The sequence below is a fragment of the Antechinus flavipes genome, chromosome 4 (assembly GCF_016432865.1).
Source record: "Antechinus flavipes isolate AdamAnt ecotype Samford, QLD, Australia chromosome 4, AdamAnt_v2, whole genome shotgun sequence".
Classification (NCBI taxonomy): domain Eukaryota; kingdom Metazoa; phylum Chordata; class Mammalia; order Dasyuromorphia; family Dasyuridae; genus Antechinus; species Antechinus flavipes.
In genome coordinates this window covers 376,322,319-376,347,038 of record NC_067401.1, presented here as the reverse complement: position 1 = coordinate 376,347,038, position 24,720 = coordinate 376,322,319, and the positions used below count along the sequence as shown (strand labels likewise).

Genomic DNA, 24,720 nt, shown 5'->3' with positions numbered 1-24,720 from the left:
TTGCCTCCTTTCTGTGACCCTCTCCAGCTCCCGACCAAGTAGTGCTATGTACACAAATACTATTTAAAGCAAAGCTCAGAACCTTTTGTTCTGCTGAGAGCTGCTGACCCACAGGAAAAAATCATTTAGGGCCTTGAGCAGGTAAATAATAACTTAATTCTTAGAGAAGTAAAAATGTTAAATTCATGTGCTTTTAAAATTAGAAACACAGAGCACACAATTTTATTCGGCAAATACAAAATGTTCAGTTCAACAAACATTTATTCCAAAGCCTACTTTGTGTAAGGCATTGGGTTCCTGTAAAGGAATAAGATTTTTTTTTGTTTTTGTTAATAAACAAATTTTTATTCTGCCCCTTTCAAATGTTAGGAAAAGGGGTTGTTATTGCTAGCCCGAGAAAGACTCTCTTCACCCTTTCATAATTTAGCAGATTGATCCTAGGAGTCGCCTGAGGGATAGTTGAAAGGCCTTGCCTGGGATCATACAGTTACTTATTGTCAAAAGCAGGGCCCGAGTGTGATCTTTCTGGCTCCAAAACTTTAGCCACTACGCTATATTTCCTTCCTTTTGTATGCTTATAATATACACACATTCAAATGATACTGCCATCTTGAAATTTTCTCTTTGAGAATTAAGTTATGGCCACAGGGACAGAGAGGCCACAATAGATGATCTTTTTATCTTATAGTCACATATTTTGTTTTGATTTTATCCAAAACAATATTAGTTGATAACTCATTTTATTTGCTAGGAATTGATTTGAAATTACTGTGGGCTATTTTCCAAAATCATATTTGTTCTCATCTTCCAAGACAAGTATTTGGCAATACTGAGAGTATCAAAAATAAAATCAAAAGTGGGTTAGTGGATTTAAAAGTGCTGATTTTGCAGCACATGATATAAAAAAGCATGCTGGGAGTCACATATCCACGTTATATCTACTTAAAGAGAGGGGAGGAAAGAAGGAGAAAGAGAAGCAGAAGAGAGATGGAGAAACATAATATTAAAATAGAGTAAAACTCCAGTTAATGAAAACTATAATTGCTGTGCCTTCAAAGACACCTGGGTTTTCTCTAGCAAAAATGTTTGTTGATTGATAAAAGTGCTTAGTCCATCCCGATTTTGTGATTCATCATGGATTTTTATGGGGAGATTTATGGGAACGCATGAATGAGATAGCATGAGAACATGTGGAGTGGTTGCAGTCTATATTTGTGGAAGAATTATCCACACTGATAAGTTCAAAGATCCAGACTAAGTGCCAGGGGAATTTCCCATTTTTTCCCCAAATGGCAGATCTAAGTTCCATTTTAATAATTATCAGTAGAAAGGCAGCAAAAAGTATTGAGAAGATTGCTGGATCTGAGTCAGATGGCATAGCTTTGGATCTTGATCCTGAGAGTGTATAAACTTGGAAAAAGCCCTTTCCCCTTTCTGGGTCTCATTCTTATCTATAAAATTAGAAGGTCGACCCAGCTGGCCTCTAAGATGGCCCCTTTCTGCTCTAAATCCTTCAATTAGGAATCAGGAGGCTTTGATTCTAGTGACAAATCTGCCTCTCCCTGTGACCTAGGGACCTATTTTGACCGGTTTTGTAAAATGAAGGGATTTGGCTTTATAATGGAGAGAGCACTGGGCTTGAGGACTGGAAAAGCAGGCCCTCAAATCCCACTTCAAAACACTTACTACCTTTATAACACCGAGAAATCTGCTTAATCTTTCTGTGCCTCAATTTCCACATCTGCAAAATGGGGAGAGCTTCTATTCAATGACCTCTAAGCTCCCAATCTAGGCACTGTAAGTAGGGATTTCTACTGACATGCTAGGCACTCGCTATTTTCCCCTAATCCTTCAAGCTCTACCTCTGTGTATCAGCCATTGGAGAAGGAATGGATGGAGCCCTCCCCACATCATTCCATGATCCAGGTAGTGAGCACAGGGCCTCAAATGGGTTGAAGAAAATGCACAAAACAAATATCATGTATAAAATAGTTTATTACTATAATAAATAAAATTAAACTTCTTTACAAATCTTATTTGTGCTTGTTTAAAAATGTCTGAGAAGGGAATATTCTTCATGGAGGTGCCTGCATTTTCCTCTGAACATTCCCAAACTGGAGATATACAATACAGGAGAGCTCTTGGCAGCATCCTTGGCTGACCATAAAAATAGTATCTGCTCGTTTGCACGACTTTTTATTCATGCTCATTTGAACAAAGTGACAAATGCAGAGGGGGAGGAAAGGGGACCTGGGAACGATGCGGAGGAAGGAATAAAAAGAAGTGTGTTGTGTGGAGAAGCCCCAGAAGACGGAGCTGCACCTACGTCAGAGGGTCCATGCAGCATCAGAGAAATGGCGAACATGGACATGTTTCGACAGGTGTACAAATATTGACCAAGGGTCGGAATAATTAGATAATACATTCATGAGGAATTGGCATCTTTCTTAATGTAGGCAGTTCAATGAGAGACAAGATTCTGACCTCATTCGACAATTAGATGCATTTGATGACTCAGAGGTCACTGAGGGGAAAAAAGCAATCACCTCTTCTAAGAAAAAAGATTTGTGAGAGGAGTAGAAACCCAGCAAATCCATTTCCAAGGATGTGACTGGAGTAACATGTCCAAGAGACTCACACCATACCAGTTCCGCTTGAAACAAATGGGACTCTGGGAAAGTTCTAGGGAGCTCATGCGGGCTCCATAGGATCTGGGTCTCATCTAGTGTCTGATGCCTATTGGTGTTGGTTGTTTTATGGCTGCCATAAGCTCTACCCTAACCTAGACCTTCTTTCCCTAAGTGAGGCAGTGTGGCACAGTAGGAAAAAATACTTGACCTTGGAGTCAGGGGTCCTGGGTTCAAATGTCTTCTTCCCAAAATTCTTGCCTTCATCATTTTATGGAAATCATAGACTCCCTAGATTTCAGTTTCTTCAAGTATACAAAACAGTTCACAATTCCTTCTACTGTAGCATCTATGTTTCAGTTCTGCCTCTGACACTATTTATACATCCTTGAATAAATCACATGGACTCACTGGGTCTCAGTTTCCTCAGCTATAAAAAAATTTGGTTTGATAAGACTAAACTCCACAATCAATGATCTTTTCCCTATTCTCTGGGACATCCAGAAATGACATCTCTATTTCCTATAGAGAGATATCCACATGAAAGAGTGTATTGGGATGTTTCCAAAATCCCATTCTGGAATAAAATTTTGAATGCCCTAGGGATCTTCTAAACGTCTCTTTGATTTTGGAGGTTTAGTGCTAACTCAGTAAACTAAACTCAGTAAACCAGGCAGTTTTCTCCAATAGTGTGGGGCATGGTGCTGTGGAAGTGTGGAAGACATCCTGGATTTGATACAAAAAGTGAAGATTTGACAACTGCGTGATCTCTGAAGTTTTGGCCACTTCTAGATCTTGGATGCCTGGGGGAAATCTTTTAGTTGTCTGCCTGTTTTTGTTTTGTTTTTCTAATCTCTCAACAACTGATTTCCAGTGGGTCACACATTCACCTTGGCCGGCATGTGTGTAGCTGGTAAGTCAGGTCACTGACTTTTTATGAACTCCAGGCCTTGTGAGCCTTTACTATTGGAGAGATTTGAGAGCCACATTTAGGAAGGGAGATTATGGGGGAAAGCAAACACATCTGTAAATTCTTTCACAGTTCTCTGGGGGTTTCTAGGTTATGAACACACTAGACCTTTAAGAATATGGTTATACCAAAAGGATAATTCCCAAAAGAGGATCATCCTACAAGGTCAAGATCTGGTACTTGTGCCAATAAAGATCAACTCTGTGTTGACCCTGAGTTGTATGTTAATAAACAGATTTGTCCATGCCATGAAATAAGATCACATGATCATAAATTTGGAGCTTAAAGAGATCTTGGAACAGAAGTGCTTAATCCTTTTTTTCTGTCCTGGACCCCTTTAGCAGTCTGTGGGTGAAGCCTATCAACCCCTTCTCAGAATACTATTTAAATAATTAAATGAAATTCTAAATTTCAGTTAGAGAATAAAGATCTTTTTTTTCTTATTCAAGTTTACAGACCTCCTGAAATGTATCTGTATATCTTCAAAAAGGGCAATCCATGGACTCCAAGTCAAAAATAGAAACCATCTAGATATTGCCTCATTTTATGGATGAGGAAACTGAGATCTGGAGTGATGGGTTGATTTGCCCAAAGTCACCCAGCAAGAAAGGCAGTATTCAAAATCAAGTCTTCGGACTCCAAAGCTGGTACACTTTCTATTGCATCACGCTGCCTCTCAGGGAATGGAACTAAGAAGAAGGGGAAGGACCTCTCTATTGGCTGGCACATTGCGAGACCTGTGGCTCAACACTGCTTCTGGCCTGGTCCTTGAGGTCTGTTAGAAAGAATAAATATGGAGCTGGCAGTTAGCATGCATAGTCTCTAGAGTCAGATACTTCCTGGAAGTAGACATAGGATTTTCCTTCCTCATGCAACATGACCTGCCTAAGAAAAGATGGGACTTGAGGTTTTAGAGACATATGATTTCTAATAAGAAAAAAAAGGCCAAAGCATGTAGAGATTTCAGTGACCGGGGAGATGTAGACATAGGTGTGTTCTGTTCACTTTCCTCTGGAGCACAGTACATTGAATGAAAGGTGGATTAGGATGGAGGTTCTTTGAGGACAGGGATTATTTCATTTTTTTCTATTTTTATCCCTAGTGCTGAGGATAATTTCTGGCACTTAAGAGGTGCTTAATAAATGCTTATTGATAGATTGATTAAGCACCAGACAGGCAAAAAAAATCTTGTCAAGTTGGTAGGAGGATGGGAAGTAGGAGGGTACAACTTTCTCCAACATTTTAATCAGATTACAAAGCAACTGGCATTTGTTCTCACAGAAGCGAAACACTACTCCTCATCATTATGTGATTCTGTCCATGACTTAAGTAACACCGTTAGAGCAACTTATTGCATCAACCTCAAACGAAAGCTCTTCCTGGTGCTGACATCATCCTGGGAATGATTATAACCTTGAACTCTGAAATCTAGTTTCTTAGAAGAATGAGGAGAGAGCCTGACAGTGCTGGCCCCTGGAGCAACTGGAACACTAAGGCCGCCCAATTGCCCCTTTGTGCTTCCTGTGGATGCAGAGAAAAGATAAAAGGAATGGGGCCTGACAGAGTTTTCAAAAGCACTGTGTGCCTTTAGCACGTCAGCTCACCATTATCTCAAGGTCCTAAAGAAGACTGGTGTCAGGATGTTAACGAGCATGAGCAAAAGATAGCATCTCTGTAGTGATATCCCCACTACCGAGTCCATGCAAGAAGATGCTTTTCATTAAAACTTGGAGCAGGGATTCTCAAGTGTCATTGATAGGCTAGGTCTGGCCAGCTGGCCAACAATGCTTAAGACACAGCTGCATTTATAATCCTGGACTTTCTAATGCTAAGCTCTCAGCACTGAACTTCCAACATCTAGACTCTTTTTGGGTCCCTACTGCCTTTGCGTAGGGCACACCTCAAGCCAACTTTACTCTGCGTCAGAGATTTGCATATTCCAGAATCGTCTGTGGGTCCAAAAACCTGATAGTTCTCTCTCTCTTCTTTATGCTTCACCCCAAAATATTGCTGGAGGAAACCAACATTCAGGGAAGTAACTCCAGTTGCATTGGAAAGCTCCCAAACATTAATTTACTGGCTTAGATATGGGGCCCTTTTTGGACCATAGACTGAGCTGAACCAGCTCTTAAATACTCTTGTTTTTGAAATATTGATTCCTTTTTTCCAGTTAAAAATGAAAACATAATCCTTGAACCCTTTCACATATACACAATCCCCTCACCCCACCCTTTGCTTTTTGATATTCTTTCTGGTGTTTAGAGCCTAAGAGACAGAGTTTGGCTTTTCCAAAGTGTGTCTCATAATGGCCTCTAGTTCTGAACTGAATCCATTTGGGGAGCATGGAGAAGGCATCCCCCCTTTCTATTTTCAACTGGCAGTCATCCAGCTTCTGTTTGAATTCCTCCAATGTCGGGGAACTCATTTAGTGTGGTACTCCATTCCATTTTTAAACAACTCTTACAAGTTAATCTAAGGATTTCTGCTTATGAGATAGCAATTGGGGGACTTGTAAGTGCCCCACAATGATTTCTGGCTAAGGACAAAGGTAAAGCAAAGGTCAATTCTATTGAGAATTATTAAAAAACATAACATACATGCCACAAAATATTATCATCCTTAAAAAAAGTCAAATCTGGGTTCCTGATACTTTTTTCATCTCCAGTATACCCCAAAGAATGCTACATTGGCATTCCAATCCCGTTGGGTTGTACAGATATATAATTGTCCAAAAGGTAGAAGCACATCTGAAGATGGGAGCCAATGTATACCTGGAATCACATAGAGGTTCCCAGTGTCCATGTGAGATTTCCAGGGGAAAAAATGGCCTGTTAATGATCCTGGGTAAGGAGGCTGTCTCCCTACCTCTAGCAATTGGCTCAGCTCTGAACTCTTTTGGAATACGAGATCAGGGCTCTATGCAGGCATTCAGCAGCCTTGGGGACTCAGAAGTAGTGAGGAGACACATAAAAATCCAAGCCACTGAATATCCCCGAGTAACCCACTGGGTTTCAGACCCTGAGGTAAATCCCCAGGGCTTCATGATTCTAACCTTTCGTAGGAGACACAATACCTGCATCTGTCTTTTGGTCTTGGATCATGATGGATGAAAGGATAAAAGGAGTTCTGTCCTTCTACCTGTTCCCTCCTTTTCCCCATGCTTGTTACAAATGATTGTTAGGATACGAAAATATACTCTGACACTGGATACTGTCTGCACAAGTGTACAGGAAGGCAGCCCAGAAGGTAGGTGCTAGAGATTCTTGCACCTTCCAGAGTCTTTGGGGATTTGGCAAAGGAGCTGAAGCTCACCTCCATGTGAACACATTCCAGCCACCCCCTTCAATCCTCAAAAAGCTGATAGTTTTTTCCTCTCTCTCTAATTTTTTTTTTTACCAAACATTATGGAAGTTTAAAAAATGTCCAAACTGAAGAGAAAAGGAAAATACTCTTTGAACAGTGTACCCCCTCTTCCAAATTTGTGCTAAGACACTTCCAACACAACTGCCATCTTGCAGGATGGTGACAAATTTCTCTTTGTCCAGAGAGTGGGGGGCATGCTGGATCCACCAGTCCCTCACTGATTTTCCATCAATGAGAAAATCTTATTTTGAGAAGAAAATGTTAGCTGTATGCATGTGTTTCCAGAAGAGGGGTTGTAATGTTTAAGTTTTTATTTTAATTTTTAAATAAATGGGCCCTTCAGCTTGCTCCAAAAATGTCTCTCTCTGATTCTGGGGACTGGGGCCTTGATATTTCAAAGAGTTCCTGGGGGGATTGAGAAGATCTTCTGGAAGTTAATATCCTTAGTATCTCAGAGAGCTGTTTTTCAATGTTCGCCATTTTGTTGTTTAGAGCTTTAATGTCCTCCTTCAGCTCATGCTTCACCTCCAGCATGGTGGCCTGAAGAGTCTGCTCAGGGATGGGGTAGAAGGAATGCTTGACCTCTGCAAGGATCGGGCTGCGGTCCTGAGGACTTCTGGTCTCGCCAACATTGTCCAGGCGCAAGTCACTTTTGGTGATCCCACTATCACAAGAGTCTGTCTTCTTCAGAGTAGCCTCCCCAGATGTCTTTGTCCTCTCTGGGAGTGTCTCCATGGACTCTGCCTTGGAGACTTTGTTCCAGTCCTCCCCCTTTCCACAGGCATCTTTGAAACGAGCCCAGCCTTTGCGTCGGGGACAGTCCCCCCCACCCCCCTTGGGGCCCAAGCCCTCAGACACAGGGGCATGTAGTTTGGCGTGGTCTGACACCCCTGAGGTAGATGCTGACTGGAAAGAGACAGGAGTGGCCGGGCTCTCGCGGACAGTGACGATGCTGGCCTTTACCACGGTGTGGTTAGCGGAGGAGTGCTCTGACAGGATGTTGCCCTTCTCCACGTCCAGCTCATCCAAATCCCGGCCTCCCCTTTCTGCCGCCAGTCTGGCCTCCTTCTGCTGCCGGAATCTCTGGAAAAGCCTTCGGACAGGGTGGTCTGGGGGCAGGATCAGGGGCGCCTCATTCTTCCGTTTCATTCGCTCTTCTTCTTCCCGCTTCACATCGCTGATCTTTCGAAATACAATCTGCAACAAGTAAAATGACATGGGAGGTGTTTAAGATGGATGATGATGGGAGCCCTCATCCTCCCCGACATCACAGGTCATGTCCTTCAACCCACCCAAATGTTTTAAAAGAACCAAAGAATGGTAGAGCTAGAGGGAAATTTGAAAGTTACTGAGTCTAAACTATTTGCAGATGAGAAAACTCAGAAAGACCTACCCATAATCATATGGCTAATAATTTTTAAAAATCAGTTTATAGTTATATAGTGTTTCTAATTCATTGTATACTTTGACAACGTTGTGACATAGGTGCCATTACTATCCCTCTTTTTATAGATAAAGAAATCAAAGTTTAAAGAGGTTAAGTAATTAGTAGTCAATTGCCACAGAGTTAGTATTAGAAGTGCAATCTAAACTCAGACCCTCTTGACTACAAGTTCAGGGTTTTTTCCACTAATTGTTTAGTCATTTTTCAGTCGTGTCTGATTATATATGACTCCATTTGAGGTTTTTCTTGGCAAAGGTTTCCCATATCCTTCTCCAACTCATTTTACAGATAAGGAAACTGAGGCAAATAAGATTAAGTGACTTGTGCAGAGACTAGATTTGAAATGAGGAAGAGGAATCTTTCTGACTCTAGGCCTGGTGATTTACCCACTGCATCACCTAGCTGTCTACTATACTATATGGCTAAGGGAATTTATGGCTACTAAATAATTAAGTGAAAAGACAAAAACTAAAACTAAGTCTTTTGATTGTTAGTTTAATGTTCTTGCTGTGTTATTATGTTACCTTCTCTTAGAATAATAAAAAAAGTAATTTAATTTAACAAACATTTGTTTAGCACTAATTATGTTCTTTTTATTTTATTTTTTAATATTTTTAAACTTATCATGTTCAAGACACCTATTGGCTCAGGGGAATAGTGACTTTTGGTTATGTTTGAATGGCTAAGTGAATTTATGGCTACCAAATAGCTAAGTGAAACACCAAAAACTAGAACCAAGTTTTGATTGTTGGTTTAATGATCTTGCTGTGTTATTATGCTGCCTTCTTTTAGAAAAATAAAAAGTAATTCAATTAATAAATATTTGTTTAGTGCCAATTATGTTCCTTTAATTTTATATTTTATCTTTTTAAAGTTATTACGTTCAAAACACTATATGGCTCAAGGGAATAGTGACTTCTGGCTATGTTTGAATTATAGCTATCATGTGAGGACTTCTGGTCTCGCCAACATTGTCCAGGCGCAAGTCACTTTTGGTGATCCCACTATCACAAGAGTCTGTCTTCTTCAGAGTAGCCTCCCCAGATGTCTTTGTCCTCTCTGGGAGTGTCTCCATGGACTCTGCCTTGGAGACTTTGTTCCAGTCCTCCCCCTTTCCACAGGCATCTTTGAAACGAGCCCAGCCTTTGCGTCGGGGACAGTCCCCCCCACCCCCCTTGGGGCCCAAGCCCTCAGACACAGGGGCATGTAGTTTGGCGTGGTCTGACACCCCTGAGGTAGATGCTGACTGGAAAGAGACAGGAGTGGCCGGGCTCTCGCGGACAGTGACGATGCTGGCCTTTACCACGGTGTGGTTAGCGGAGGAGTGCTCTGACAGGATGTTGCCCTTCTCCACGTCCAGCTCATCCAAATCCCGGCCTCCCCTTTCTGCCGCCAGTCTGGCCTCCTTCTGCTGCCGGAATCTCTGGAAAAGCCTTCGGACAGGGTGGTCTGGGGGCAGGATCAGGGGCGCCTCATTCTTCCGTTTCATTCGCTCTTCTTCTTCCCGCTTCACATCGCTGATCTTTCGAAATACAATCTGCAACAAGTAAAATGACATGGGAGGTGTTTAAGATGGATGATGATGGGAGCCCTCATCCTCCCCGACATCACAGGTCATGTCCTTCAACCCACCCAAATGTTTTAAAAGAACCAAAGAATGGTAGAGCTAGAGGGAAATTTGAAAGTTACTGAGTCTAAACTATTTGCAGATGAGAAAACTCAGAAAGACCTACCCATAATCATATGGCTAATAATTTTTAAAAATCAGTTTATAGTTATATAGTGTTTCTAATTCATTGTATACTTTGACAACGTTGTGACATAGGTGCCATTACTATCCCTCTTTTTATAGATAAAGAAATCAAAGTTTAAAGAGGTTAAGTAATTAGTAGTCAATTGCCACAGAGTTAGTATTAGAAGTGCAATCTAAACTCAGACCCTCTTGACTACAAGTTCAGGGTTTTTTCCACTAATTGTTTAGTCATTTTTCAGTCGTGTCTGATTATATATGACTCCATTTGAGGTTTTTCTTGGCAAAGGTTTCCCATATCCTTCTCCAACTCATTTTACAGATAAGGAAACTGAGGCAAATAAGATTAAGTGACTTGTGCAGAGACTAGATTTGAAATGAGGAAGAGGAATCTTTCTGACTCTAGGCCTGGTGATTTACCCACTGCATCACCTAGCTGTCTACTATACTATATGGCTAAGGGAATTTATGGCTACTAAATAATTAAGTGAAAAGACAAAAACTAAAACTAAGTCTTTTGATTGTTAGTTTAATGTTCTTGCTGTGTTATTATGTTACCTTCTCTTAGAATAATAAAAAAAGTAATTTAATTTAACAAACATTTGTTTAGCACTAATTATGTTCTTTTTATTTTATTTTTTAATATTTTTAAACTTATCATGTTCAAGACACCTATTGGCTCAGGGGAATAGTGACTTTTGGTTATGTTTGAATGGCTAAGTGAATTTATGGCTACCAAATAGCTAAGTGAAACACCAAAAACTAGAACCAAGTTTTGATTGTTGGTTTAATGATCTTGCTGTGTTATTATGCTGCCTTCTTTTAGAAAAATAAAAAGTAATTCAATTAATAAATATTTGTTTAGTGCCAATTATGTTCCTTTAATTTTATATTTTATCTTTTTAAAGTTATTACGTTCAAAACACTATATGGCTCAAGGGAATAGTGACTTCTGGCTATGTTTGAATTATAGCTATCATGTGAGGTTTTACTCCTTCTCCCATTTTTACTGCTATGCTCTGATATTTCCTTAATTACTGACAATGGGGAGCGCTCCTTTGCCTAAAACCAGCTTGGATACCCCAGAGAAGTCTGTATGTGTAACGTTCCCTATAAGAGGATGACCAGGACACTGGCAATTATCTAGCTTTTATCCTACTTCTAGTTAAAGGAGCAAAGAAGAAAATTCTCAAAGTCTAGCCAACTTTATCTTCCCAGTATACATACTCTATGCAATTCATGCTCAAGTCAAGACATCATCCTGGTGATCTTTGAGAGTAAAGAATAAACAATAGCAATAATCCAGACCAGTTGTGCTACAGGAAAGGCAGTTAATATCAAACTCTACATGATCCTTTATATTTGCATGACTTTTTCTAGTTTTTTCAAAGTGTGTGATGCTGCAGCAAACAATATCCAATCTTCCCACCTGCTTCCTGATATCTAGGAATTTCCAATCAATAACAAACACCTACCAATCAGTTCTTCAATGTCTCAAAGAAGGTATACAATGAATGTTTGGGGTTTATGAATGCCACCATCTATCTGCAGGAACCTGAATCCTAAAGTTCTAGAGTGGGATAGAGAATCTTATAAATCCTCCTAGAAATACATTCTCTCCTATTTTCCACCAATCCAAATCTTAGTCATCTTTGACAATTGGTTCCCATTCTACTTCTTTCATGAAAATTTTCCAGTTTGCTCCATTCGATGGTGATCTTATTGTCTTCTAAATTCATAGCACTAATTTCTTCTGCCATACTTTTGGCAATTAGATATAGCCTTGTGAAATCTCTGACGGTTAGATATGCATTGGAGAGAGAGATGAATCTGGAATCAAGAAGACTTGCAATCACTTCTAGCTTTGGACATTTACTTATGATCTTGGACAGATCATTTAACCTCTCTCACATTCAGATTCCTCATCTATAAAATGAATATTATGATAGTTCTTGCCTTTGAGGTTGTTATAAAAAGAAAATAAGATGGTATTTATAAAGTGTTTTGCAAATCTTAAAGCACTAAATAAATATTAGCTATAATCATCATCTCTGGCACTATCTTAAACTGTTCAACTTTTATATGGCAGGCAGAAAAATATACTAGAAATGTAAAAGCCTGACATTTAAACATCAATTGAATGACAATAATAATAAAGTAGCATTTAGATAATCCTTTAAGATCTGCTAAATACTTTACATATGTTATCTCATTTGAGTTCACAGCAATCCTATGAAGTAGATACTATTATTATTGCCATTTTACAAAAGGGTTAATCGAGGCTGTCAATAACAGCCTTTTCTAGCATCCATTTCTAGGCAGGATTCAAACTCTGGTCTTCTTGGATATAAGTCCAGCACTCTGTCTATTGCCCCATTTAGCTCTCTCTAGGAATCTAGGTTTATTTAATCAAGAAAAGAGATGACTTGGAAAGGGAAGAAGTGAAGCGCAATAGCTGTCTCTAAGTATTTCATGTGAAAGCAAGATTCAGGATGTCTCCTTAAGCCCAGAGGAAAAACAAGGAATAGTGAGTTTCTACCTGCTGCTCCTAGTTTCTTTTTCTTCTGGGGTCTAATTGGAAAGGTTCATTTAAGCTTCTTAATATTTCAAGTGGTGAGCTATGTTAAAGAAGAGATTCTTCTTTAGATGTGAGCTGGACTAGATGACTTCTGAGGTGTGCTATTCTGTGGAAGTATCCAATTAGAAGTAGATTCAGGAGCCTAATAAAAGACTTCCTGATATAACATCTCTGACAAAGGGTCATCATCTCTTTATTTGAATATTTACGGCATTGTGGGTTCATTATTTCCTTTTATTTTATTTCTTTTAAACTTAAATAGAAAATAAGAAAAAAAACCTAAATTGTCAGAATGAAAGAAAGGATTCAAAATATAAAATAATAAATGGGTTCATTACTTTTTAAGGCAGTCTATTCCATTTTTGGACAGCATAAATGTTATGGAGAGTAATAATGATTCATATTTAATTTTAAAGTTTACAAAAAATTTTTCCTCACAAAAACCTCTAATGTAGATAGTTTGGATATCACCTACATTTTACATCTGAGAAAATCATGGATTAAAGAGATTATGATTTACTTAAGTTCATACAATTAGTAAGTGATAGAATCTAGAATTCAAATCCAGGATATGTTCCTGCTTTAAAACACCCTATCTAGCTAAGATATGCCTCAAGAAAGCCAAACATAGAAAGACCTTATTAGTGACAATTAGCAGCAATTCAGGATTAATAAAAAAACCTAGAAACAACGTAGATTTAGGGATACTGTTTAACAAATAGCAATATTACTTAATAAATAGGAAATTGTGAATGTATGGAAAATATGAATGAACTTTGTCAGAATGAAGTAAGCTGGGAAAGAAAAACACTGCAGAAGGACTTAAACATAAATCAGTGAGCATCTCAGCCTTTATGGCCTTAGGGTCTTTTTACACTGTTAAAAATTTATGAGAGTTACACACTAAAAAAAATCAAAAGTAAATAGAGCAAATATAATGACCACTTGAATGAAAAATTATGAGAGGATACTCTCAACCCACCCTATGTGGAGGTGGGAGATCCACAAGTGTTACTAAACATTACACATTTTTTTTGGATTTTTTCCAATATATTAATCAGTTGTGCTGATTTCTTTTTCCCTCTCTTAAAAATATTTTTTAAATGGAATGTCTTCTTGGGAGGTATAGAGAGAGAGATACTTGGAAATATCTATATTCATGTAAGAAACAGAAGATATTGAAAAAAGAATTGTAAAAAAAGAAGCTGAAAGGATTTTTGTTTATGTGAATTATATTTATTAACATTTGCCAAATTAGAAATTACTCATTTAATCTACTAAAATTGAAATTTAATTAATTTATCTAAAATAAAAATAAATTACTTGCTAAAATAAATATTTTATGAAAATAGTTATATTTCATAAAATTAAAAATAGTGAGAAAAGTGTCATTGTTTTACATATTTTTGTAAATCTCTTCAATGTTTGTCTTAATAGAAGATAAATAGATAGATACTCATCTTTGCTTCTGCATTCAATGTATTGTGAGATATTGTTTTGGTAAAGTATACAAAGAAAATCTGGCCTCAGATATGTAGTTGGAAAAGGGAGGAGCATTTTAATAAGGAATATAAAGTCTTAGGATTATTATAAAAATAGTTTTGACTATATTATATAGAACATCATATAAATTCACAATTAGTTATATAATTAACAGTCAATTGTATAATTAATTAATGACATAACAATAATAATATATAATAATTATATATATATATATATAAAATATGTGTGTGTGTGTGTGTGTGTGTGTGTGTATTAGTTGAAAACCCTCAGAAAGAGTCTAGGAGTCCCAAAAGTGCTCAGACCATACTCAAGAAGTGATGATATAGATGAACTCTAAAAGAAAGCTAGATGTCAGGTAATTAGAATGGCCAATCTTAGTCTTAGAGAACTGATAATGAAACACAACTTTCTCCTTTAGGTAAAGATGTATAAGACAGAGACTGGCAAACTCTATCAAAAATGGTCCTAGCATCAGTTAATTTTACTTAATTGTTTTTCTTTGTCACCAGAGAGGATTCATTTGGGGTAGAATATATCTAGAAAGGACTTATGATGTAAAGAACAAAAGACATCAATAAAATTTATTGTTTTTTTTAAATATTATATCCAAGTACTGCATTCACTGATTCAGACTGCAGACTGGTCTAGTGAATATAAAATGTCCATGGGTGCCCAGCCCTGCCCCAGCAGGTTGGGTAACATGAAGATTCACCAGCCTGTAGTAATGAGGACTAACCAGTCAGTGGAATCAACACAGTTAATCCCTCTTTTGAATACAAAAATATGCAGCCCATAGTGTTAAGAGATACCATCATGGAATAATGGAAGGAGAGCCCACTTTGAAAGCAAGATGTCCCACTGCTAATATATACTGACCTAGATGTTGCTGGGTAATCACTCAATCTCACAGGGCTCTAGGAAACTATATAATTAAATCTCTTGTAGAGAAAGTGCCATTTTTTTTCCCTAAGGCAATTGGGATTAAGTGACTTGTCCAGGGTTGCACAGCTAGGAAGTTTAGGAGTCTGAGGTCAGATTTGAACTGGAGTCCTCCTGACTTCAGGGCTGGTGCTCTATTCACTGCATCACTTAGCTACCCTGAGAAAGTGTCCATTTGAATTACCAGAAGGCTCACCCTATGTCAATGAAATCACAGGTCTGCTCTCTATGCTTAGTAGTCATCAGAGATTCTTGCCAACTTTACTCTTTCTCTTTGCTAATTGATCCTTTGAAGACTTTGAATTAACTTGGAAATTTTAAAAGAAGCAATATGGCATAATAGAGCAATAGACTTGGAAGATCTGAGTTTTAATTCTCCTTTAAATAATTATCAATTGTGTTAACCCAAGAATAATCTGTATGAGCCTTAGTTTTCCTCAGTTATAGAATGGAAATAATTACATGATAGCACCTACCTCTTAGAGTAATTTTGTTAAATGGGATGTTTATAAAAGTTTGTGCTATATAAATAGTTTTTATTAGCCATTATTATTCATGTAACATTCTCTGTGAGCTACTCCCTGGAAGACTGAGTCCCCAGAGGGTGGCTACTAAGCTGGAGTAGTTCCTGGTAAATAGCAACAGCCTTTTCCCTGGTCTGTTCTGGTAAGAGCATAATATTCCATGGAGTTCAGGGCTTGCATGGAGTTCTTAGCTCAAAGGACTTGGGGCCTTGGGATGATGCAGCATCCTGAAACTTTGCCACTGTCACAGGGGAGGGCTCTGGACCACCCAGGTTTGCTGCGTCATCCCAGCCTTTCAGCACTGAGCCACATTTCCTCTGCACTGGCCAGGGGCCAGGCCCTTCACTCCATGGTGTTTGCTCTAACCAGAACTGATTGGGAGGCGAAGGGAGAGGAGAAGAAGAGTGCAGCTGCTGTTTAGTGCCTATTAACTTACGCTTTAGAGAATGAAGTCATATCGTGAGTGTGTGTGTGTGTGTGTGTGTGTGTGTGTGTGTGTGTGGCAGATGGCCATGTACTTTATTCACATCTATTCAAAGTTGAACAAGCAAGGGCTGCAATGTAAGTCATGAGCAGGGTACTTGCTGCAAGCTGCCAGCCTTCTCGGTTCCATCTGTACTGAGATGGCCCAGGGGCAAATAGCGACCAGGGCCAGAATGCCCCTCAGAAAGGTGGCGCAAGGCCTGGATGCCTGCCAAGAGCATGGAGTCTGATTAGGGCAAACCAGCTCCTCCAACAAATGTCCCCTGGACATTAACACAAGGGGCCAGTTTAGATTTCAAATCAAATTTCTTTCCTCAGCATAGCCTTGATAGCTTACAGAGAATTGTTGCAAATACTGTCTCATTTGATTTTCACAATAATCCTGGGAAGAAAACAGGATAGGTATTACCTTGTTTATCTCCATTTTATAGATAAGGAAACTATTGCTCAGAAAGTCAGCTTTCCACATTTTTATAGTATGTTTAAGTTTTGAAAGTACCTTCCTGGGCACAAGTTTATGAGGTGGTTTGCAGATGAGAGGAAGGGAACACAATGAGTATGGCTCTCCAATCTAAACCTGGGATTCTTTTTGACCATGTCTTCTGTAATGTCATTCAGTTATAAGGGACAGAGTTATTGCTAGAACCCGACGTTCTTTCTCCCGGGTTGCATTACTTCATACCCTGAGTTTTCTACAAGTGGGGTGAGGAGAAGCATTGTTTAATAGCTAGAAAGCAGGCCCTAAAGCCTGGAAGCTCTGATACAAAGGCCCACTTCTGACAGAAAATGGTGTAAACTTGGAGGAGTTAAAATTTCTCAGTGCTCTAAGCAAATCCCTAAGAGTATAAGTTGCAGAGGATTCAACCTGTATTAACAGAAGAGGAAAGCCATGGCTTGAGAGTTCCAGATAGTAACAAAACCATAGGGCTAGTCTTTAGCCCTAAATGTGAAGTATACCTGTATCAACAATAGTAGTGATTTGTGTAAAATTTTGTCTGCAGATTTAAAGAATCCAGAGACCCTTTAGTCTCCCATTCAAAAATTAGTGTAAAGTGAAGCTTTATAGTCCCAAATTGCAAAATTCATCTTTAATTCCTAGCTCTAGATTAGAGTTTCTATCCCTTTGGATCATTTCTAGAGGGATTGTTTCCTAGAAATGGAAGGAATTGCTTTAAAAATATGCTGCAACAGCCACAGCTTTGCCAGAGCAGAAGGAGCTATAGATTTTATCCCTCTTGACACCCTGAGCCAAGGTGCATCAGAGAGCTGATAGAAAATAGCTGTATAACCTTGGAGGAGTTAAAATCTCTGTGTTCTAAGCAAATCCCTAAGACTATAAGTTGCAGAGGATTCAACCTGTATTGACAGGAGAGGAAAGCCATCCCTTGAGAGTTCCAGATGTTAACAAAACCATAGGGCTAGATTTTAGCCCTTAACGTAAAGTATACCTGTATCAATGACAGTTCACTATAGTGATTTGTATAAGATTCTGTCTGCAGATTTAAAGAATCTAGAGATCCTTTAGTCTCCCATTCAAAAGTTAATGTAAGGTGAAGCTTTGTAGTCCCAAATTGCAAAATTCATATTTAATTCTTAGCTCTAGGTCAGAGTTTCTATCCCTCTGGATCATTTCTAGAGGGATTGCTTCTTAGCAAGGGGAGGAATTGCTTTAAAAATATGCTGCCACAGCCACAGCTTTGCCAGACCAGAAGGGGCTATATAGATTTTATCCTCTTGACACCCTGAGCCAAGGTGCATCAGAGACCTGAGTAGAATGCTAAATAGGGTATGACTCATTATGAGAAGGAAGGAGACAAACTCCCCAGACTGGGGCCTGGAGAGCAGGGAGGGGACTAACATATGCCCTTCAAGCTGCAGGGACTTTCTGAGCCTTCAACTTGGTTTGAAAAGCAATCTTTCTTGCATCATAGGTGAGTCAGGAAGAAAATCTGACTCCTCTATCTGGATTAAATGTGAAATCACCTTTTTTAAAGAACATCAGAACCAGAACAATAACTGAATCTGTCACATCAGTGAGTCAGGACACCCACTGCATTATATGCTTATTGCCTGAAAAGTCCTTATACTGTGTTCAGTGGGGAGATACAGGAGAACCAATTTCCACCTTAAGAGACCAACTGAGATAATATTGGTAAGAAGTACTTAGCACAGTGTTTAAGACATAGTAGATACTATTTAATTGCTTATTCCCTTCCCTTTCCCCTTTCCTTCTCAATTTGATAGGAGAGACAGTCCCTGTCTTCATGAAACCCCAGTCCAATGAAAGAGACATAATCCTTGATTTCAGAGAGCTTCTCTTCTGATGAAGGAGACAGTCCCTGCCCTTAGACATCCTTCTGTCTAATGAAGATATAGTCCTTGCCTCTCCAAAATACTCAGAAGAAAAGCAAGAAGGAATGTAGGACTGAAGTATAAGTTTGTATCCCTACTCCCATTAACTTTACATAATTGGTTCCCCAGAGCAGGGGTACTAGATTCACTTAAAACTCAAGTTCTAGGTATCTCTAAAGCTTGAAGTGGAGCACATCATAGCTCTCTAGTATATCTGTGCTGTCATGATTGTCATGATATTATTTAGTTAACCAGACTCCATTAACTTTTGATAAAAGAGTTGTTTGGTAAACAGTTAGATCCTGCAACAGATGGAATGCTGCATCAGGAGTCAGGAAGATTCATTCTCAGTCTCAGACACTTCCTAGCTGTGTGACTCTGGGTTACTTCATTCTATTTGCCTCAGTTTCCTCATCTATAAAATGAGCTGCAGAGGAATTAGCAAATCACTCCAGTATCTTTGCTAAGAAACTCAAATGGGATCACAAAAAGTTGGACACAACTGAAAAACAACTGAATAATAACATTTACTCAGGGACCATGCTTGGAATAGCTAGAACAAAACATCAACCCAAAAGTCTGATCCACTACCCTGTAGAACATATAGGTCCAGGGTAAAAGAGGCTTAAGCTTCAAGAACTTATCTGTCAAGAGGCTAATTCATAACTTCTGGTTGTTGGAGATGGTTTTTCTCCTCTGTGGATATTGAAGATATTCTCTCTAGTTATTTTTATAGCTTGATAGGAGGTGGAATGTTCCTCATAATTTATTTTGTTATATTGTTCAAATATTGCTTACTTTGAAATGGCAGGTCTTCTAGTTTGTCTGGTAAAAGAAACATTGGTAGGGGTTTGGCAGATGTGATTTTGAGTGGATGCTAGATCAAAGATTGCTTTGAATCTGTGGCACATTTCAGAAGATTCACCATCAAAGAGTGTCCTCAGTACTTACAATTTTGACATAGAGTAAGCATTTATTAGTTGTTGAATTGAATTTAGTTGTATTTTTTTCTAATGAAGAACAGAGTAGAAAGACTCAGCATCTTAGAAATTTGTCCACTCTGCTTTGGAGCGTGTTCCTTACTCTTACTTAGGGATGGATATCTTGGGCCTTTCCCCAGGAAATTCATCTCATCATTTCCCACTCAGCCACTTTCCTAAACTTTATGATTTCCAGAAACTCATCATCCTGGAAGAAGAAATCAACTTGCAAATTAATGGGCCACCTCCATTCTTCTGGTTGGAGAGTGTGGGCATTGGGAAGTTTCTCTGAGATTTTTTAACAAGTTGAGGGCACTTAGGGAATTTTTACCTCATTATTTTCTTCTTAGTTGCTTTTTTGGACTTAATAATCTCCAGAATCTCATCCTCTTGAAAGATGAAAGCAACTCTGAAACTTTCACCTCCTCAAATCCTTCCTCACCCGGCTATAGTACTTCATCATAGCTTGTCTGGGTATTCCATCTTTCCCTCCTTTCAGCTTCTTTTTACATGTTCTGTACCCATTAAATTGCGAGCTCTTCAAGGGCAAGGACTGTCTTCTGCCTTTCATTGAGTCCCCAGCTCTTCGTATACTTTTCACTATATAGCAGATTCTTACTTTTATACACACACACATACTTTACAGAAAAATACACACACAGACATGTATGTGTGTATATATATATGTGTGTATATATATATATATATACACATAAACATAACCACATATGCTTACATATTTATACATATATACATAAATACATGCATACATATATACTTATACTTGATATATTAGTAAACTTTTTGTTGCTTCCTGCCATTCTTTCACAATTCACAATTTCTCTGTTCAGTTTATTTGCAAACTTTTGTAGCAGGACACTCACAGATCTGGGGACAAGACCTTACAATCACCCCCCTGAAGCCTAAAGTAGAAAAGAAAGAGATGTTTTGTATCTTAATGTCCACTCTCATTATCACATTTCTTTCCTTAGTTGTTTTTGTTTTTTGAGTAGCATTAAACCCTTTACTGGGGAAAGTCATCATTACATTGAAGGCCATGTGTTCTGGAAGAAAATCAATCAGCTGGGGCGCGAGGTTTGGATGAGAAGCACAAGCACAGAATATCACAGGAGGAGGCAATCTGCACTTCGACTTATTCTATTGAGGAAAAAACATCAACAAAAAAACCCTAGTGCTTAGACCTTACTGGAAAGAGAGGAAATGCATACTGAAAGCTACAAACAGAACAAGAGGATCTGTGGGTTGGCTATTTGGTGTTTTCCAAATGCCTAATGTGGGAGATCTTTTAAAAATCAATTTCAGCCCTCAATTCCCTGCCCACCTTTGTTCTCTGCTGAATTGATAAGTGCAAATCCAAGGATGAGTTCCAGTTACCCAGCCCTTCTCTGCTGAGTCCCCCTGCCAAGCACATCATTTATTAAGTACACAGCAATGTACTGAGGACACAACACTTCTTTCCTCAGGAATGACTTTACCCAAATAGTTTTAAATCTAGCTCCTTACATGTTATTTATTCTGTTTTTTATTTTCCAGATGGGTAATAATAACAAATATTTAAACAGAGTTTTAGTATTTGTAAAGCACTTTGTAGACATATATACATATGTGTAATGTGTGTGTCTGTGTGAATAATTTGATCCTCACAACAATCCTTTGAGGTAGGTGCTACTATTATCCTCATTTTACAGATAGATACAATAAGGTTGTATCCATTTTAAAATAAATTTTGCTTTTTGATCTATTATATGTACTGAAAGCATAAGTAAATAAATATGATAGTAGGTGGTCCAGGATCAGAAATTTTGTAACTAATCTAGGGTCACATAGCTAGTGATTTGAATTCAAGTCTTCTTGATTCTAAGTCCATTGCCCTATCCACTATTGCTCATCTAGGAGTACAGAAAGGTTGGGCTGTCTCTACATCTATGGCACTAAGATCACTGGATTTAGTGATAGAGGAACTAGGTTTGAAAGCTCTGTCACACTCTACCTGTGGGATAAAGAAATTGTTTGATCTCTCTGATCCTCAAATATCTGTCTGTAGAAGAGAGGAGGCTAGATGACATGACTTCTGGGATCTATTCCTATTCTAAATCTATTTTCCAATGAATTCCTAAAGGCTTTAACCCCAAGAGACCCTCCCCCTTCCCCCAAAGGATAAATGGTCTTCGTGATAATGTTGCTTATTGACCAACTGGTCATCATGGCCCCATTACATCAATAGAACCAAATAGTACAGGGGATAGTGGCAGGCAGTTTTTTGAATGCTCAAGCTTCAAGGTACATAGGCCTGCTTATACCCCCTAGTCTTGCTTCTAAGACACTTAGGAATGAAGCTTCAAACAGAGCAGGAACAGAAGCTCTCTTGAGGTATGTTAGTCTAGAAGAAGTTATAATGGAGCAACCACAAGTTGGATGACAGGAGAATTGCCATCAGGATTTATGAAGACACATTAAGCAGACACACTTCTGAGGGAAACAACTGGTGAAAAGCCCTAAGACCCTAGGCTCTTAGACATAGCAGAAAGGGATCTCAAAGGCCGTCTGGTCCAACCTTTTCATTTTACAAATGGGGAAAATGAAAAAAATTTGTCAGTATATTAATATAGTGGGGTACTAAATGCAATGATGGACAAATTAGAGAAAGAGCTTTAAGGAGTAATGCAAAACACACATAAAATCCCTTACAACAACACCCCAGAACCAGGAAAAATGGAATGTATGCAAAGTATGAACATACAAGCCAAAGATCAGATAAAAGCCCAAATGGACACTTACAAGGAGGGACTGAATAAGTCCTGATACTCTATGCACTAAATTAATTAAGGATAGGTGAAAGTGAGTAGATGTATGATTTCATTGATATTAGGGACACCGAGATAAAAAAAAACCTCCTTTTACCAATATTGGTTGATACCTTCTTTGAAAGCTTTAGCACCTTACCAAATCTGATAGATAGTTATAGACAATATCAATCTTTGTGAAGAGTGGTTAATTTCAGCCTTGACAGTGTAGTTGCAAGACAACAAGAGTCCAGGGACTCCTGGATTTGGAGTCAGAAATGAATCCAAATCTTGCTTCTGCTATGTAAGTATAGCTCTGTGGCTGTACAGTCATTTTTCAGTCATATCCAACCACTGGTGAAGCTATTGAGGGTTTTCTTGGCAAAGATTTTGGAGAGGTTTGCCATTTCCTTCTCTAGATCACTTTATAAATGAGGAAATTGAGGCAAAAGGGCCTAATTGACTCATCCCAGGTCATCCAGCTAATAAGTGTCCAAAGTCATATTTGAATCCAGGAAGATGAGTCTTCCCAACTTCAGGTCCAGGGCTCTATCCACTGAGCTACCAAACTGCTATTGTGGTCTTGGATAAATCACAATCTCTCTGCCCCTCGGTTTTCTCATCTGTAAAATACAATCATTCTTGCACCTCCTACCTCACAAGATCATCATGTAGAAAATGTTTTATAAACCTAAACGTTTCGCGTAGTAGTCGTTGCTGTCACTTTTATTATTGATTCCATTTTTATGCAGATCTCCCTTGGACTGTGATTCTTGGGGGTAAGAGGAGACTACAGGATTGTGAGTAATTTACAAACCTCCCCCAGATAACTGAAAATGAAATCTCTAATATGTTGTATTTTCCCTATAAAATTCAATATTCTTGTGGATAGGAACTATGCCATTTTTTGTCCTTGTAACCCTAAGTGCCTGGCGCTGCTGAATTGAAAGTTCCTACTAAAAATTCTGAAGAAATCTGTGAAAGGTCCTAACAGCATCTAATGCACTGAAGCTCTTACAAGTTAGAGGGGGCAAGTTTTCATGCCCTTTCTACTGCTGCACCGGATACTTAGGACCTAAAAGCAGGACAAAGACTTTCTTTCAAACTTGCCTGTCTACAAGAATATGCCACATTTGTAAGTGGCTTTGAAGTCCAGCAAGAGAAAAAGACAAATAATTTGAGTCACCAACCTTTGGGTTGAGGGAGAGCTATAATAAATCCCATGCTTAGAAATAATGTCAATAATATGAGCCATCCAAAAGTGGTTTGCCTTGGAAAGCAATGAGTTCTGCCCTGGCTTTCCAGGCCTTCAAGTCCCTGCTGAAGGGTGTGGAACAAAAGGATTTTGTTTGTTTGTTTGTTTTTATTTGATTTTTTTTCTTCAGGTATCCAACTAAATGGCTACTAAGGTCCCTTTCCCACTCTGTGAATCTATGAACTGAATTTTGAGTATTAAAATAATTTGTATGCAAGATATTTGCTACCGTCTGAGTCTCTCTGAAAGCTGGTCCCCTGCCAGGTACTACAGAGACCCCTACATTCTACACTCCATGGACAGTCCTGTAGTAAGATTATCAGTTGGTCTCTCTTTTGTCCTGTGCTTGAAAGGCCAATCGCCCAGCCTTCACTCCAGGCAAACTCTCCCACACAGTGACGTCAGACAGGCTGCTGGCCCCCTTGAAATGTGTCAAGCAGGCCTTGGCAGGCTCTGTATGACGTTGCATCCGATACTGCTTCCTGACCTCGCCAGCCTCTGCCTCGGTAACTCAGGCCCAGTTTTATGACAGAGCATAACACATCAAGATTAACAAACCGGGTCTCTTAAGAAACATTAAAGTATGAAAAACAAACCACAGATGAATGGAAATGATAACACTTTCCAGCTGGCCTCTGAAAACCCTTACTCTTTAAACCCCTGTTTTGGCCACTTTCCTTAGAGGAAGAGTATGTGTGTGTATTTATATTTCCTTAAATATCATAAAACTGAAAGCAAGAAGGGATTTTTGAGATTCATCCATCCAGTTTACAGCTAAGGAAATTAAAACTCTGGAAAGTTAAATGCTTTCCCTAAGCATGGTCACTCAGTTAATTAATGTCATATCTGAAATTTGAATCCAGGACCTCTGACTACAAATCCTGTGTGCCAGATTTTACCCCATCGCCACTCAAATCCAAGCTGTGATTAATTTGAGAAATAAGGATGAGTTCCAAGTGAGGAAGAAAGAAGCCCCAGATGTAAGTGAGAGCATCAGTTTCTTCCCATTGGTTCTTCCTCCCCACATCTCTGAGCTATGAGTTTGTGCAAGGAGTGACTTACCATGGGCATTAGATAATATGGTGATGAATTAAGATACCTTAATGATTTTCTGAGGAATCCAGGATTGAATTGTTACAGAGGTT

The 24,720-nt window shown here is 38.9% G+C and overlaps 1 protein-coding gene across 2 annotated transcripts in view; it reads right to left on the bottom strand.

The window, feature by feature from the left end:
• Window positions 1–1,977: 1,977 nt before the first annotated feature.
• KCNH1 (potassium voltage-gated channel subfamily H member 1) overlaps window positions 1,978–24,720 on the bottom strand; it is a 507,978-nt gene continuing 485,235 nt past the window's right edge. Inside the window, exons 11-12 of one of the 2 annotated variants that reach the window (XM_051998447.1) lie at window positions 9,563–9,941; window positions 1,978–7,841 (exon numbers count right to left, since the gene is read on the bottom strand). In XM_051998447.1, coding sequence (XP_051854407.1) covers window positions 7,300–7,841; window positions 9,563–9,941 — 921 coding nt within the window. In that variant the 3' untranslated portion in view covers window positions 1,978–7,299. Of the gene's footprint in view, window positions 8,158–9,562; window positions 9,942–24,720 lie in introns of both variants that reach the window. The other variant, XM_051998446.1, reaches the window with a different exon arrangement.